The following is a 16323-nucleotide window of genomic DNA, read 5'->3' on the forward strand; positions in this document are numbered from 1 at the left end:
AACTTAAAGGCAGCTACCCAGGTGACCTTAGCATACCAGAGGCACAAGGCCAACCTACCCTCCTGCTGCCCAAACACCCCTGCCCCCAATTCCCCTCTCCCCCACATAGGCTAACCCAGACAGATGCACCAGAGGTCAAAAACCAACTAAAGCTTATCCCAGAAACAAGAGCCTGACTCGAGCACATTTCTCAGCTCGGGATATCAGGATTTGCGGGGTGGGGGTGGGGTGGGGGAGGTGTTAGGAAACAAAGCAAGTAAATGGCTCAAGCAGATCCCAGCAGCACCCCCAGAGCTCTGTGCTGCTCGGGTCCCTACTGACCCACAGACCCTGTGCCACCAGGATTCTGGCCCCTCTCCTCCTTCCTCTGATCCCTGAAACCAACCCCAGGTCAATATACCTCTCCAGCGTGGTCCTGGGACCACGAGCAACTCCGGCCTGGCCAGGCCTGGTGTACATCAACCTTGGCAGTCGGGGGCAGCCTGCCACAAGGGCCACAGAGTGTGCCCACAGCAACCAGGAGGCATCTGCCAAATACTAGACAAAAACTATCAAAAGGAAGACTTTTTATTTCAAGTTTCTATGGAAATATTACAAACATGTAGACTTAAAAGAAGAACACTTAAAATTTTTTAAGTAACTATAGCTTTAAAATAAAAATATGATCAGGCAAAATAATAAATAATGCCATCCCAGGGCAATGTTTAAGATCAAGGCATGCCGTCTGCCTGGCCTGGCCCTGCTCTGCATCTGTCCACATCCCCCAGCACCCTGTCCTTCAGACCACTCGTGTGCCCGGCCTCCTAATGATATAGGAATGAAAGGCCCACACCATCCAAATCTTGACTTTATTTTTAATATAAAAAATGCAAATTTGGAAACCCACCCTACTTCCCCCCCTAACATAATGCTTTACCTCTTAAAAATAAAAATAAAGTACTAATTCTATATACATCACATGTACCATACAAAAATGTATCCAAAGTTCTATTGCTACCAAAGTGTTCTAAATTAAAACAAGTTACAGAAAGCCCCTCATTGTAAACAAAAGATTACAAGTTACAAAATCAAAGTACACACAGGCCAGAGTCATTTATATAATCACGCAACACATTCTGCTCCCAAACCAAGTTGAATTTTTATGTGCCTGTATAAAAATGCATATCAATATACTTTTGCAAATTTATTTTTCATTATAAAGCAACTGAATACACTTTCTACAATAAATAATCCGCTGGGAGGCACGCCTGTAGGAGTCGGGGCGGACCAGAGGAGACTCAGGGCAGACAGGACGATGAGAAGGAGGGCCCCGCCCAGCGTCACGCTGGCGGGAGTGTTTTTGGTGATTTGCAAGTGATGCACACAGCATAAATTTACTCTCCATCTCTTTGCACAAAGTACCATTCAAAATAATGTCATTTTCTTTCTTAAAATACACATTTGTCATTGTAAATTTACATCCCCGTCTTATTAAATAAGTGGTACTCTGTGTAAAGAGCATGATTTACAAAATTATTAAACATTCAAAAGTCTTTTTTAAAAAAAAAAAAAGCTACATACAGATGGAAGCAAGTGAGGCACGCGGCACCACCAGAGCGTCTTGCCCACACCGCACCCCACCCACCACGCGCCAAGACGAGATGGTTTCATAGAAAACTCCAAAACAAAACCTCCCCCCGCCCCTGGGAAAAAGAATTAAAAGAACTATGACTACGAAATCAGAATAAGTTAAGTTTTGAACAATATACAAACATATACAGCTTATGAACACTATGGACAAGGCTCACGGCTGGCGACGGCCTGGGCAGCCTTCTGCAGGAGCTGCCTCAGTCAATGTCGCTAAGGTCGCTGGCCGGCTCCCCATGCACACGGCTCAGGTGGTTCATGGCCCGGTCAAAAGCAATTCGCACAGCCTTCCGGATACTGGAGTTCCGCCCTTCCATCATCTTTAACTTGTCGATGGTCTCGTCAACACCAAGAGGAACCATCTTGGACTTAGGAAGCCACTGCCTTTTTAAAGAAAAAGTAGGGAAACTAAGACCCATATGCACATTCTGTAACCGCTAACCACCAGCCCTTGTGGACTAGGAGCCTGGCAAAGCCCAGCTGAGGCTGGCTGGTGTGGACCAGACTCCTCCAGGAGCAGAGTAGGTCACGTGCACAGTGCATCCCCACTTTCCCCGTCCCTCTCAGTCATCTCCTGCAAATCTCCTCCCTGAGGACAGGCATACACACATTCAACACAGGCCAGGTGAGCCCTAGAACAAGGGGATGCCCTAGGATAGGATAGCAAGAACCTACGACAGAGGTTCTTGGATGAGCCAGGTCACGGGAGCCTCCCTCCAGGTGTGATAAGGAACAGCAGCCAAGCAGCCAGCAGAAGCAGGTAGGCAAGGCAGAGAAGATGGCACAGGGTGCAGATGTGTGCCCCAGAGTGGCTGGCTCCCTGGAGTGGAGTGAAACATCTCCTTGTGGCCAGATAGGGAAAGCCCACACCCAACTGGATGCTCCCCTTGGTGACACAAATGGTCAGGACAGTTGGTGTGGTGTGCCCCATCCTCAGAGGGGGTTCTGGATTCTGAACCACGGCACACTGTGGGTTTGAGGTACTCTAGGCCTCAAAGCAGAGCTGGGGAATGAAAGAGCCAGATGGTGCATGCAGAGAGCTCTAGGTAGAGGGACCTGCATCTTGACAGAGTACAGAGTATGAGGCCCACTGCAGGGGCCCCTGGAACACCACTGTAGACACCAAAAGGAAAAGAAGAAGAAGAGTTCAAGCTGGCCAGGACTCAAGAAGAAGAAGAGGAGGCTGCTGGTAGAGATCATTGCTTGCTGGTCTTCCCACAGTCCCTGTGGGATCACTAGACAATGCCCTTCTCAGACCCCACCATGCATACTAGAAGTGCAAGGACCCAAGGTAGCCAGCACTCTGTGGCACTTCGGCCCCACACAGCATGGCAGGGTCCAGTGCACTGAGCAGGAAGCAATCCCCAGCCCCGTCCTGTTCTGCAGAGCCCTGGCTGCTGACACTCACCAGCTTCTCTTATTGTCAAAGAACAGAACGAGGAACAGCTTCTCATCGGACTTGGTCTGCATGTGCTCTCCAATCTTCAGCACGTCCAAGGGTGGGGCAGGGATGGTGACACCGTTGTGGTGGCCAGGCACTCGAGGCATCTTGGGGTCGATGATCTGCCAAGGGCACACTCCAATCACTCTAAGAGCTCACATCCAGAGCTGCACACCCAGCACACCCCCAGCAGCCACTCACACACCTGCCTCCCGCCATGACGGCCACACACTGCCAGCAGCACAGGCAGGCACCGCACAGCAAGGCACAGGCCATGCACTGGGTCCCAGGCCCCAGGAGAGCAGGCCCCGCCCACAGCGCCCGACTCACCAACGCCGGGTAGGAGGGGTAGCCGCTGCACTTGGCCCACACCACTTTCAGGGGCTCCAGAACGGAGGCTGCGGCGTCAGTGGAAATCCACATGCTGTTCTGCCCCACTTCTGGGAAAGAAGGAAGCCCCAGCAGTGAGTGACCCAGGAGAGCCGCAGTGCTCCTACGGCCCAGCACAGCCACACAGTCTAAGGGCTGCAGACTCCCAAGCACGCCCCTGGCTTCTCAAGCAGGAGGGCAGTCAAATGAACACTATCCCTGGGTCTGAAGGAGAGAGAGCCATCCCACTGCCCCTCCTATGGAAGTCAGGGACCCATGTACCCCTCAACTCCCCATACAGCCTGCCCATGGTCCACGTGCCTCCCTATGACCTGGAAAATCCCATGCCATCCACAGCTCCAAGGCCAAAACACCTATAATGCCAGGTCCCCAAAACCCCACTTCCTGAGACCCTCTCTCCAAAGGCAGGCCCCTGGCTTGATACAGATGCATCTTTTAAAACTGAAACCTCAAATTCAAAATCACAATCCTGGCCACTTGCAATAAAACTACCACCTGCTCCTAGGACCCGTCCCCCACATTCCCAGAACCCACCACCTCCAAGAGCCCACACTAGCCCCAGCCCCTCCTCATGGCAGTACACTCTCATTCATCAGCCTCTCCCAGTCCCCATGGCACCCTGCCGCAACCCTCACGGCCTGATCACCTGCTGCCCCACACCAGCCTCCCTGCTGTCCCTGCCCTCCCCACTTCAGGTCTCCGCCCTGATACCCTCACAGCATACAGCTGCCTCACAGGAGACCTAGCCACCAGATCCTAAGCCCCAAGCAACAGAGGGCATTTCTGTCCTCAGGACTAACCAGCCAGGCCAGCCCAGCCCCCATCCACCCCACTGTGACCCATTCAGCTGCAAATGGCAGGTGAACCCAACAAACACCTGCGCTGGGATGATCTGGAGCCTTCTAGAGCCTGCTTGATAAGGTCCAGGGTAGTCCTGGGAGCCCAGCACAAGAGTCCCTCATAAGGGAAGTGGTCTCAGCTCATGGCACAGTGGTCCCTGGGACAGTCTGCAGTCTTCACCCCTGAAACGCTCACCAGAGGCCACACACACAACTCACCAGCTGCAATCCTGGCCGCCTTGGCATAGTTCCCGTTTTCAATGCAGGATATCAGCTCACTCCTATCCTCCAGTGTGTGTCTGCGCACAAGGGCAGGCTTGCCTCGCCCACACTTGGGTGTGCTAAAACTTGAGGAGGAAAAGCAGAGTTCAGTCCAGGACTAAGACCCAAAGCACAGAAGGCCCTACCCACTGCTTCCCCCAATCCAGGCTGCATGGCGAAGCTGCCAACCACCAGGCTAGGTTGCAAAGATGGAGCCTAACAACCCTAGGACTGGCCTGCTGGTGGGGCTAGAGGAGGACAAGCCTGTCACTGTGAGGGCTGTTCCAGCTGCCAAAGTGGCCTCCATGGGGCAGACAGGCTTGTTGGGCTATGCTGACCCCATCTTGCTAAAGGCAAGATTTGGAGAGAAAAAGACAAAGTGTAACTCTAACTATAGATTCTAAAATGGTGCTAATCTTTTATGTAGTTTTATTTTCCACTTCTAATTAAGTTTTAAGAAGCAGATCGATATATCTCATGGGAACTCATCTTTACAGGGCAGAAAACACACAAGGTCCCCAGGCCAGCCTCTCTCAAGGGGTCTTAAGATGGAATCTAAAGGCAGGCAAGTGCTGGGGAGACGCAAGAGTGGAGATGAGGCCAGTGCCCACCTCGAGTCACAGAGCGGGCTGTTGCTGGAAGAGATGCTAGACTCGGATGCACAGCGCCGTCGGGGTGCAGCTCTCCTCCCCAGGCCACTGCCTGGCTCCTGCTCGGTCCTGGCACCCCCAAAGCCATTGGTGAGACCTGGAACACAGGCGGGCAGGTGCCGGGTCAAGCGCTGCCAAGGCTGCTGCTCACGTCTGACTTTTCTAGGCCTTATGCTGTACTTTTTTCTTCAATATGGACTGTGTTCTCCAAAGAACCCTTCTTACCCCGTGACCTGCAGCAGTTAGCCCAGCGCTCACAGCACCGGAGACCCAGAAGCGCTCAACCAAGTGAAGTGAGCAGTAAAAGTAAGCACAAGTCAAAGTTACTCTGTGGGGGAAGAAGGCACTCTTCTTAAAGAGACCTTCTAAGAGGTCCCATGAAGGCAAAGCCAAGGGCATCTTGCCATCCCTTCCCAAATGACCAGGTCACACATACTTCCATGAACTTGTGACAAAGGCCAGCCTGCCCTCCCTAAAGGGACCAACCCTGGACAAGGCCCATCAGATCCCCAAGGCAGTGGGGCACAATCACCATCACCAAAAATGTCTAAACTTGCAGATCTGCAGGGCACAGAAAATTATTTTTTTTCCTTAAAGCTTTATTTCAAAAGACAGGTATTAACATGAACCTGAAAAATGCTGGTAAAATACTTCAAAATAGGAAGTGAGGCCCCCATTCATCAAGGCTCCCCCAACACCACCAGCACCAAAGCACTTGGGTGCACTGCTCAGGCAGGTGGATTCGCAGGGGTCCCAGGGTCAAGTGGCTGGACAAAGACCACTTCATCATCTTAGTGAGTAAAAAGTGCTTTAGTCACGGCAGAGCTCAGCTCATCTGCCCTTCCTCCTGAAGAAGCCAGACTCTGGATCAGGAGGCTGGGAGGGGTGGCATGTCCTGGGCCGCACACCTGGCAGGGCTCCCTCTGGTGTCAGTGGGGGGAGGAGGAGGAGGAGTGCTTTTTCCAAAACAGAATCCCATCTTCAGGCTTATCTCATCCTTAAAACAAATCAATTGCAAATCTATTTTCAGAGTAATAACGTAAAGCATTTTTTCAGGAATCTTTTGGAGTGCGTGGCCAGACTGCAGGCTTCCAACTGCACGTGCGCTTTCTTGCCTGCCTTCCCTCCGTGAAAAGGACCTGCTTCTGCTGACACAGGGCTCCGACATGCAACAAGCTTCTTCACACCCTCCAACATTTGCTCATTTGCAGTGCGGATGACACATAGGCTGAGGCAGAGTCTGGTGCCACACTCAAGTCACAGAGGTGCTGCAAGGCTGACTGATCCAGGAGCAGAGGAACACACGCCCCAACTCTGGCCGAAGTCAATATAGGTAGCCCACTCAGCAAAGACTGACAGACAGATGGGACAGACGGATCCCATGCTCAGGACCCAGGGTCTGAGAAGGGACTGAAAGCCTAGTGCCCTCTGCCATCACTGAACCAATCTGCCACAGACTTACGGGTCTGCAAGTAAGTCTCAAGGTCTTGAACCAGCAGGCACCAGCATAGGTGCCTCCACCCAGGAAAAAGCCCAGGACATCAGCAGGACCAGCCAGGACCACACACACGGCCCAGCAGCCAAGGCCACTCATTCAAGGTATAGGGACAAACGTCACTCCAAAGCCTGAGTGAAAACCCAATGCAGTGATTTCAGATGCCAAAGTGCGATCTCAAGGGACACTTGCCTCCCTGGGATGTGTACAATCCAAGACCCTCAGTTACAAAGGCCAAGTAGCACAGCCAGGCCAAATGTCAGGTCCATCAGGGGCAGCTGGGAAGAACCTCAAACAAGGAAGGAACTGAGGGCACAGCAGCAGCCAGCCTGACCCACACAGCTGGTGGAGGCCAGCTGGGGGAAGATGACGAACAGTGGTAGCCACTCACAGAACCAGCCTGGTGACAGCAAGCCAAGAGGAAGTGCACACAGCCCAGAGGCACCTGAGTGCTTCCAGGAATGATGGTATCAGTCCAACCCACACCAAGGAGCCTGGCTGGGACCCCAAAGTGACCCAGGAAGCAAAAGATGAAAACACAGAGGAAGGTCCGTGATTCTGAGAAAAAAGAGAATGTTCAAACGTCTTCCACTTAGTTTTCCAGAGCACGCACTTGGAGGGCACCCCACGTACAGGCTGAAAAGCTGTGTGCACCCAGAGCTTCCTACTTCACAAAGTCTCCGCAGTAAGTGCCTTAGAAGGGGCAGGCACCTGCGGGGAGCTAGGCACACGGCATAAAGCAGAGCTCGAGGCCACGTTACCAGGAGGGTGTCATGCAGACACAGCTAGGGACAGCCAAGACAGGCCAAGGGCCCAGGACAAGATGTCACTCCAGGTCCCGCAGGTAGGACTCGCCAGTTGGCCCAGCAGACGTTGCACACAGTCAGTCAGAGTGGGCGCTGCTCGATACTCCAGGAAAAAAGCAAAGCTGAAGCAGGGCTGGGACACCTGCATAGCCAGACTACACCCTGCAGGGCTTTCAGATAGGTCCTGGACATGCCCTAGGAGGCAGTATGGCTCAGGAATCCTGGGCCAGCCTCAGAAAGGCCTTGCAGCCACAGCCTGGAGGCCACAGGACTATGATGCAATAGCCAGGCACAGACCCTTCCTGCCTCTACTTCCATCATGGCCCTTGGACTGGCCTCCTGTGCTGATCCCTCCCACCAGCTGCAGGCTCAGGACAAGACATTCTCATGGCACTGAGGCCACTGAGCTCACCAGGACCCCTTCCCCTAAACTCTGCAAAGAACTAAACAACACCCAGTCTAGGATGAGCACCCAGCCCACAGGGCATCTGCAAACAGCAGGAGATCACAGAGCACCAAGCTTCTAAATCATGTATACAGTGGTAACTTTCAGCCAATGAAAAGGCTGGTGTTATGATAAAGAACAAGTGAAAAAATGAAAGGGGCGTACTTTGAAGGAGTTACTGCTCCAAGCCCCAAGCACTCACCTGTAAGCACAATGGAGCCTGCAAAGACCAGCCCCAGGACTGCCCTGCTCTAGAGCAGACCATGAACCAGTACAGATGCTATCAAGCCCAGGTGGTCCCAGCCACGAAAATAGCTAAAGAATCCCTGGTAGCTCCCTTGTACCCAGGACTTTTTGTAGCACACCTGGGATGTTGGGGTGATCCCAAAGGACTTCCTGAGTCAGTCAGGACTCCCTTTTCCAAGCAGCTCACACACATGGGCAGGGAAAAGCCCCCAGGTGGTTCCCTGGGAGATCAAGGTGTCCCCACCCACGTGGATGCCAAAAACCCTCTGGCTGCACTGGATGAGAACACCAGGGCCTGGTAAGCTGGGCAGGCCAGCTCTCTGCCCTCCACCTTCAGCCCTATGGTCTCAGATACACCTGAGAATGGAGACACCATGTGTGCTCAGCCTGTGTGAGCAGGACTCAAGCCTCACCCCTGCCATGGCCAACAAGCCACCACGGTGTTTCCTGGTCTCATGTAACACAACATGAGGTGGGCACTGAGCTAAGGCCCAGTGTCTTGTAGTCCACATCCTCCAGGCACGTCAAGCCTCTGCCCTGCTCCAGACCAGGGGGCCAGAGCACTGCAGGCAGTAGAAGGTGCCACATCTCCTGCTGGCACATTTTCAGTTCCTGCCTGCCCAATGGACTGCACTTTTGGTGCCCTTTCCCGCCTTTCAACCAAAGTATAGCAAACAAAGATGACTCCAGCCACTGCCTGCTTTTGCAGAGATGTGCTTCATGCAGAACAGCTAGGGACAGCCAAGACAGGCCAAGAGCCCAGGACGAGATGTCACTCCAGGTCCCGCAGGTAGGACTTGCCAGTTGGCCCAGCAGACGTTGCACACAGTCAGCCAGAGTGGGCGCTGCTCGATACTCCAGGAAAAAGCAAAGGAAAGAGAAGCAAAGGGAAAGGGGAAATAAGATAGAGAACCAAGAGATGAAAGATGCTAACAACTGAGGCAGAAAAATGGTGTCTGGGCCCCATCTTCAGAGGTCATCAGAGGCCAGGTCTGGGCATGCTCAGGATGGAGCTCAGACTGTCCAATTATGTTGTCCATGCTATGACAGTTTTCTGCCGCAGAACAAGGCTCTCCTCGCCTCCTTCACAACTATCCAAACGGGGAGGCCCAAGGTGCTGGAAAGTCCCACCAGCTGAAGTGGGATGCCGGGGCACCAGTGCCACTCCCCCCGCAGGGCTGACTTAGAGATGGGTGGGCTGGCCACAGCAGAGTTCTCCAAGGGCTGCTGTCTGTGTTTTTGATTAGAGGATGGATGAACGGATGATTCCAATATGATCCGCAAGAATTACGTGCAAGGCAAGGAGCAGCGATGGCTCTGTGTCCCACTCCAGTCCAAGTCGAAGTAAGAGAAAGGGATTAGGATCCAAAGAGGGAGCTACCCAGCATATTAGCAGTTAAATGAGAACCTGGAAAACAGCGAAAAAGCCATTTAGTGGGACTGGAAGTGCAGAGACAGCTCAGCCCCCTCCCTGTGCAGGAGGCAGCTCACTGGCTCGCCCCCCACTCACGACCGTCTCTAGCAGGAGGCTCCAGCACTCGCCCTGGACGGAAGGTCTAGTGTTGGAAACAAGCAAGCAGTCACAGAGGAAGAAAGTAATCGGAAAGGGCCAGCTCTGAAGGTGTGACACCTAGGAAAGTAGAGTCACAGGCCCTGAGCCAACATAAGGCCTAATGCACCATAGGCCTATCCCATAGCCACAAGCCAGGATGGCACAATGACAGATGGATGAGCAGTCTCAGAACCAACAAGTCTTTCCTTGATCTAACTTGGAATCTTGCAATGCACTGGAGAATACCAGAGAGCTTCCTATAAGTTCAAAGCATAAAAGTGAATCTGGGAAAAATCAGGACTTCTGAATACTTCAAGGCCTCGGACTACAACTCCAGCTAGAAATTCAGGTGCACAGAGAGCACCAGACAGTTCAGAAGGAAACACAGCTAATACAAAGGCAGGACTGGCTCACTCGGCCTGCACCTGGCCTACCCTGGGCTAAGCAGACACAGCAGCGGACACCTGCTGCTCCCAAGAGTCTGATCTTAGCTCAATTAAGGTTCCCAGCTGCTCAGAAACACGCTTAGGAATCCACCATGCATCCACTGACTCTACTGCCATTCTGGAACAAGAAGCAGAAACCTCCATTTCAGGCAGGGCCAAGGCACACTGTGGATCACACAAATCACAGGTCCGCCATAAGGCTGCCTTCAGACTCACCGTCACCACTGAAAACCTGCAAAACACTCCAGTGAAATACAGAAACAAGAACGAAAGAGGCACACGTCATTTTTCACAAGCAACACCTGCGGAACAAGTCTGCATAGCCCCTGAAACCACATCTCTGGGTGCAGCCCACCAGCAGCATCCAGCAAGGCCTATTGGGATGAGGGCCTGCCTGGCAGAAGCTTGCCACCTGCACATGCAGAGGAAGGCCACAACCTTGGACACCAGATACATGGAGGTCCCCTTTCCCACAGCACCCTGAGCCCTGTGTTGCCAACAGAACAAGGCCTAAATTTGGCTGAGAAAGGCAAAAGCATAGTTAAGGAGGAGTCCCAAGGCTAGAAATGTCCAACCTCTACCTTCATAACAGTTGTCTTATAAAACACTCAAATCACTTCATTTCTAAATGATAATGCAATACCCACCCATTTAAAATTAGAAGACAAGGGTAGAAAGTTCCTATAAGATTGCATGAGCAAATCAAAATGAAAATTCATTCCAAGGCCCTGGGTTCAATCCCTATCAACCCTTCACCTTCAACTTCTCCCTCCCCACCTCCCACACACAATTTATAAAAGCATGGTATCTTTATTAACTATGGGAGGAAATGTACAAAGATCCACATGGTACTTCAGGCCAGCAGTCCCCCAAAGGTGGGAGGCTGCAGACACCTGCAGCTGGCCACACCCACTACCCTCCCCATCTGACCAGCACCCACTCTGGGACATAAAGTAACAACTACATCAGCCCCATGTTCTCACTGCCAAGAGGTACAGGAAACCACCCACACTCAGGCAGTGGAGAGGAAATGCGCTTCTGTTTTTCTAGGTATAAGAGGTGGACAACGAACAAACAGGAACCAAGCTTTGACCAGGGCCAGAAACCAAAGGAAAAACACCTCCAAAACAAAAAAAGACACTGGAGATCTGATCCTGGCACCTTCCAATTACACAGCCATTATAGAATGACTGGCGACAGTCATTCTTTAAAGAACACAAGAAATTTATTGGCCCTCACCTGAGGGGCAGGTTTGGAGATTGCCAAAGAGCCAAGGTGGCTCCCTTCAACAACAGCACGGTGCAGTTTCACGGAGTGCCATGGAGGGGCGCCTGGGACACCTGTACAAGCTGTACAAGCTCGGCACTGTCTCGGCAGGTGGTGAGGCCACACTGCACCAAACACTTTAGACGCATGTGCTAAGTGCTGCAACAGAAGGTCCAGCTGCCAATCAGGGTCCTGGGCTCACAGGGACATCAAGAGACCTCCAGAGGGCTGGGAAGGGCTGAGAGGCCAGCAAGTGCCTGGTGCAGCCACTCACAGTTCACCCAGACACATAATGGTCAAGGTGCTCAACCAAACCACACGTAAAGCTGAGTTTTAAAAAAACACAGAGAAGAAAGGAGACAAAGGAGAAATCAAGGCCATTCCCCTGAAGCCTCAGGACCAGCCCTGGCCTGGACACTCCTCACAAGGGTGCCAACCCTGGACTCAATCCAGAGCTTTTGAAAGGAAAAAAAAAAACCACCTTTTTTTGTCATCTTCTCTGGAAATAAGAAAACAGGACACTGTAAAAAACAGCTCAGCACCAAAAAGTTCATATGAAGACCCCTGGAGGAAGAGCATGTCGCGTGGCAGCCGCCCCTGACATTTACCTGTGTCCAGGCGCTTTCCCGGGGACTCCTCCTCCACCTCGGAGTCTCCACATGTGCTCCGCGACCTTTTCCGTGGCTGCAGTAGAGTCTCCAACCTCGGAAGGACTACAGACAAAAAGGTTTTGGTCCCTAGCTGAGGAGAAGTTGGCTGGGTTTCAGTGTTCTTGGCAGACTTTGGGGGGCTTACACTTTTCGATTTGCAGAAGAGAACAGAAGTGCGTCTGTTTACATCGCTTGATGGCTCCGCCACTGCGGAGGCCGCCGCCGCCGGCACATCGCCACTACTGGCGAGGGTGGGCTCTGGAGGGTGTCCGCTTACCAGTGCGCTCTGAGTGCAAGTGCTATGTGATGCATTATCAAATGTGACTCTTTTGAATAGTTTACTCTGCTCGGGGTTGAGTTCTACTGGTTTGAGGGTTGGTGGTTCTGAATTAGTCTCCGAGTTTGAAGGAAGAGGTAATGCATCTGATGGTTCAAGTTTAGGGGGAGATTTATCTCCTGAAAAAATTATAAATAAAGTGATTTTTGAAACTGAAGATTATAAAATCTATCATAAAACTTACTATAAATGTGAAGTCCACCAATACACTAATTCAATCAAGGAAACAAAGCATCACACACAACCATCTGTCGAGCAGTGGGGCAGCCCGGGGTCCCTCGGGCCACACTGTGTGCCTGTCCCTAACCAGAGACTGCAGTCTGGTACCCTGGGCCCAAGTGCACAGTTACTTTCTGGAGAAAGCTGAACATGTGCTTCGCACACATCAATATTGGCTTGTCACGATTTCTACAATCAACATTCACTTACCTTGAGGAGGACAAAACAGCCACAGAACTAAGGGGACCTCACACAGGATCCCACAGCACTCTACACTGCACCCGAGGCGCGCCAACAGAGGGAACAGACGTTAAATGGTTCTGACCAGGGCTAACTGCTGGGAGTGGCTCGGGATTAGGAAGGAGTCCCAGGAAGGGCAGGAAATGCCCCACTCCTTCAGAGTACCCATCTGCACAGGAGCCCTAAAGACTGAGGGCGATTCTCACATGCCTGATTTGAACAGTCTTTGGGAGAAGACTATTTTAGCCTCTTGCAACAGGTGTTTAAAAACTACCAATACAAAAGGACATGGAGCCGAGCTCCCAGGTTTAACCCTGGAGGCAGCTGTCTGGCTCCGTGGAGAGCATGAGTGCATGCCACGCGGGGCCAAGACACTGGGGTTCCGGGGTAGGACTGATTTGGGCTACAGGAGGTGTGATATTAAAAAGACAAAGAGAAACAACTTAAATGATCCAGTAGTATACATTATTACTATGTGTCTTTTTTTTTTAATATTTTTTAGTTGTAAATGAATACGATGCCTTTATTGTATTTTTATGTGGTTGAGGATCAAACCAGTACCTTCCACATGCAAGGCAAGTACTCTACCACTGAGCTACAAGCCCAGCCCCATGTGTCATTTTTATTTTATTAAAGCTGCATATACCCACAAATCATTTGAAATATGTAAGGTTGATATTTTAAATTCAAGAGTTCACTTTGAAAATGAAAAGCTTCACAAGTTACAAGCTTCACTATGTGTCTGGCCATCTGATCAACTCAGAGCAAAGACTAAAGTTATCTCTAACCCTCAAGAGCAGAGCGCAGCAAGGCTGGTCACGCACCCACAGATGTGTTACTGCCTGCCACAGCAATCCCAGCACCAAGGCAAAAGTGCTGCCTCAACCAAAAGGCCTTCTGTCTTAAAAAGTGTTACACAGGGAGCATAAACATATCCAGCATGTAACACTCATGTCCCAGGGGCCAGCCACCTGCTTCTCTAGATCACAATATCTAGGAATTGGAAACACTGAGCTCCAAACACTGACATCAGTGCAAACAAGTCTCCTCACCCGCCCTGGTTAAGTTTTAGGAAAACATGCTAAAATAAATAAAATAACATTTTTTAAAAAACAAATAAAATAAAACAGTTTAGGAGAATGTACTCACAAAGCACACAGGAGTGCCAAGCAGATGTGCCTGGGGAACACGCAGAGCCTGCGGAAAGCTCTACTAACACTGTGCCTGCACCGCATCCCTGACAAAAGGGCTGGCTGGTAAGGGGCACGGGGGTGCCTGGGGCTGTCACCAGCTTGATCCTGCAGCCCAGCTCAGCTTGGCTCCACTTCTCTCCTGGGGCCTGAAGGCACGAGGCCTGTGTCCTGGCTAAGCTACCTCTCCAGGGCTGAGAAACCCATCTATCTACCACTCTGGCTCAGCCCTGGGGGCCTTGTACTCCTGCACAAAGCCATTCACCGCAGTCCACATCTTCCAACCCCTGGTGCTGTGTGGCCATGCAAGCTCATCCACACTCCCCATGTGTCCTCCACCCGTGCCCTGTAGTCAGCCCACATGTAAGCCCAGGTTCCCAGACACCACCCTGTGGCTCACTGAACATGCTGCTGTGGTGTTTACAAGGCGGACACAGGAGAGCAGGCACTGAAGAGAGAAGGTTGCCCAGATATACAGACTCAAAAACACCTCCACCCACTGTGGGACCCACACAGGCTGCTCAACCTCTCTGTGCCTCCATTTCCTCACCCATAAAATGGGGAAACATCAGCACCCCAGCCTCTCTGGGCAGCTGCAAGGAGAGTGAGTTTCTAGGGTGGCTGGCTATGAACACATCCCCAATAGCTACCACCCCTTCTGCCAGGGCTTTGGCTGACAGAGAAACGTGCCCAGTCAGGTCACTCAAGTTAAGCCAGATGGGAAGTTAATACATGCCTATGAAAATTCTTTGTATCAATGGCTGTTATCAATCACATGCTATTATTTAACTGCATGTGAGAAATGATCGATTAACTTCTAGAATAAATTCTACACAACTCAAGCACACAGCTTGAATGTGAATATAAAGGCAGGTACCCTGAAGTACCCCTGGCCAAGACTTGGCTCACACATAGCAGCAAAACTGCTAAACATGAAACAGCCTCACACACGGGGTCAGATCCAGACTGGCTACTCCATTAAACTGAGGGATCTGGTGACCATGCTTTGACACACCTGGCCACCTTCCACCTGAATGCTTGCACCCAAGCCCAAACCTCTGGAAACCACTGGGTTGGGTGGGGGGTTAGCCCATAGGAACATTCCCACCAGTGCTACCAATCGCTGTCCTCCTGTTCCTTTCATCAGCCACCCTGCGGGAACAGAGCTCACACACTAAGCATTCTGCACTTGAGTTAAAAAATCCCTTCCAAACGTATCTATCCCTTTAGGCCATAGCATGGCACGTACACAGCAAGAACCTGACTACTATACACACAGTGGTGCCTCATGCCTACACTGCACTGACTCTGGAGCCTTCAGCAAGTGTCAAGCACACCTCCTTGTGACCCATCCAGGAGTGAGGTACAAGCCTCACTCACCATGTGTGGGCTCTTGCTCCTCCCAAAGCCTCTGCTTCACCAATCAACTGAAACCCCACTGGGTGTAAAGGCAGAGAGAAGGCTCCTAAGAGCTCAAGTTCACCTCACAAGGCTCACCATGCCCAAGTTCTAGACCTCGACCTCACCCAGCTGGATCTTGGTAACTCGAGTCAAGACAGAGGGGAACCTGGCAAATCAGCCACTCACCCCTGGTGTCAGACCAAGTCACGGCCAGCCAGAGAGCTGTGTGTCAATGTGCAGCACCTAGGGTTATCCTGCCTGAAGTTCTTCACATGCAAACAACACAAATGTCACATCAACATCTTTCCACTGAAATTTAGGTGAAGCCATGCATTTGATATCAAGGAATTTCTGTCTTTACAGGAGTAACAATACTGCAAGTATATTTAATTAAATAACAGAGGTCTTAATCTTTCAGAAGAATGTGCTGAAATATTTCCAAGCATCTGGTCCCTGGCCTCAGCCATCACGGACACACTGAGCACACCTCCACACCAGCTCAGACGCACTTCTGGCTGCCCACCCCATGTTCACGCCATTCCCCATAGCATATCTGCTCTGCCTGGAGATGGGACGCTGCCCTCTACTCCCCTCAGAACAGATCAGGCTGTTTCTTTCCCCATCTGTCTTTCCCCTTAGCTAGAAGGAAAACACCCTTTTCCTTCAGCCATTCTAGGTGTCTTTGCTTCAGATAATACCACGCATGTTTTCTCTTAAGATGACCCCAGCTGGCTCATGCTCAAGGTCAGGGGAAGCTGGGGAGCCACACTCAGAGCCGAGTGAGGGTCCTGGACCCTGTGCACACACTGTGGATGGAAGGCAC

At 51.5% G+C, this 16323-nt stretch overlaps 1 protein-coding gene across 6 annotated transcripts in view; it reads right to left on the minus strand.

Annotated features, from left to right (window-relative positions):
* Positions 1 to 549: 549 nt before the first annotated feature.
* Positions 550 to 16323, minus strand: part of Brd1 (bromodomain containing 1) — a 54214-nt gene continuing 38440 nt past the window's right edge. For 3 of the 6 annotated variants that reach the window (XM_076855499.1, XM_076855500.1, XM_076855503.1), the window contains 6 exons: positions 12072 to 12569; positions 5169 to 5304; positions 4516 to 4643; positions 3398 to 3507; positions 3035 to 3189; positions 550 to 2010 (listed from right to left, as the gene is read on the minus strand). In XM_076855499.1, coding sequence (XP_076711614.1) covers positions 1827 to 2010; positions 3035 to 3189; positions 3398 to 3507; positions 4516 to 4643; positions 5169 to 5304; positions 12072 to 12569 — 1211 coding nt within the window. In that variant the 3' untranslated portion in view covers positions 550 to 1826. Of the gene's footprint in view, positions 2011 to 3034; positions 3190 to 3397; positions 3508 to 4515; positions 4644 to 5168; positions 5305 to 12071; positions 12570 to 16323 lie in introns of those variants that run through there. The other 3 variants (XM_076855501.1, XM_076855502.1, XR_013091269.1) reach the window with 3 other exon arrangements.

This window comes from Callospermophilus lateralis, chromosome 4 (assembly GCF_048772815.1).
Source record: "Callospermophilus lateralis isolate mCalLat2 chromosome 4, mCalLat2.hap1, whole genome shotgun sequence".
Lineage (NCBI taxonomy): Eukaryota > Metazoa > Chordata > Mammalia > Rodentia > Sciuridae > Callospermophilus > Callospermophilus lateralis.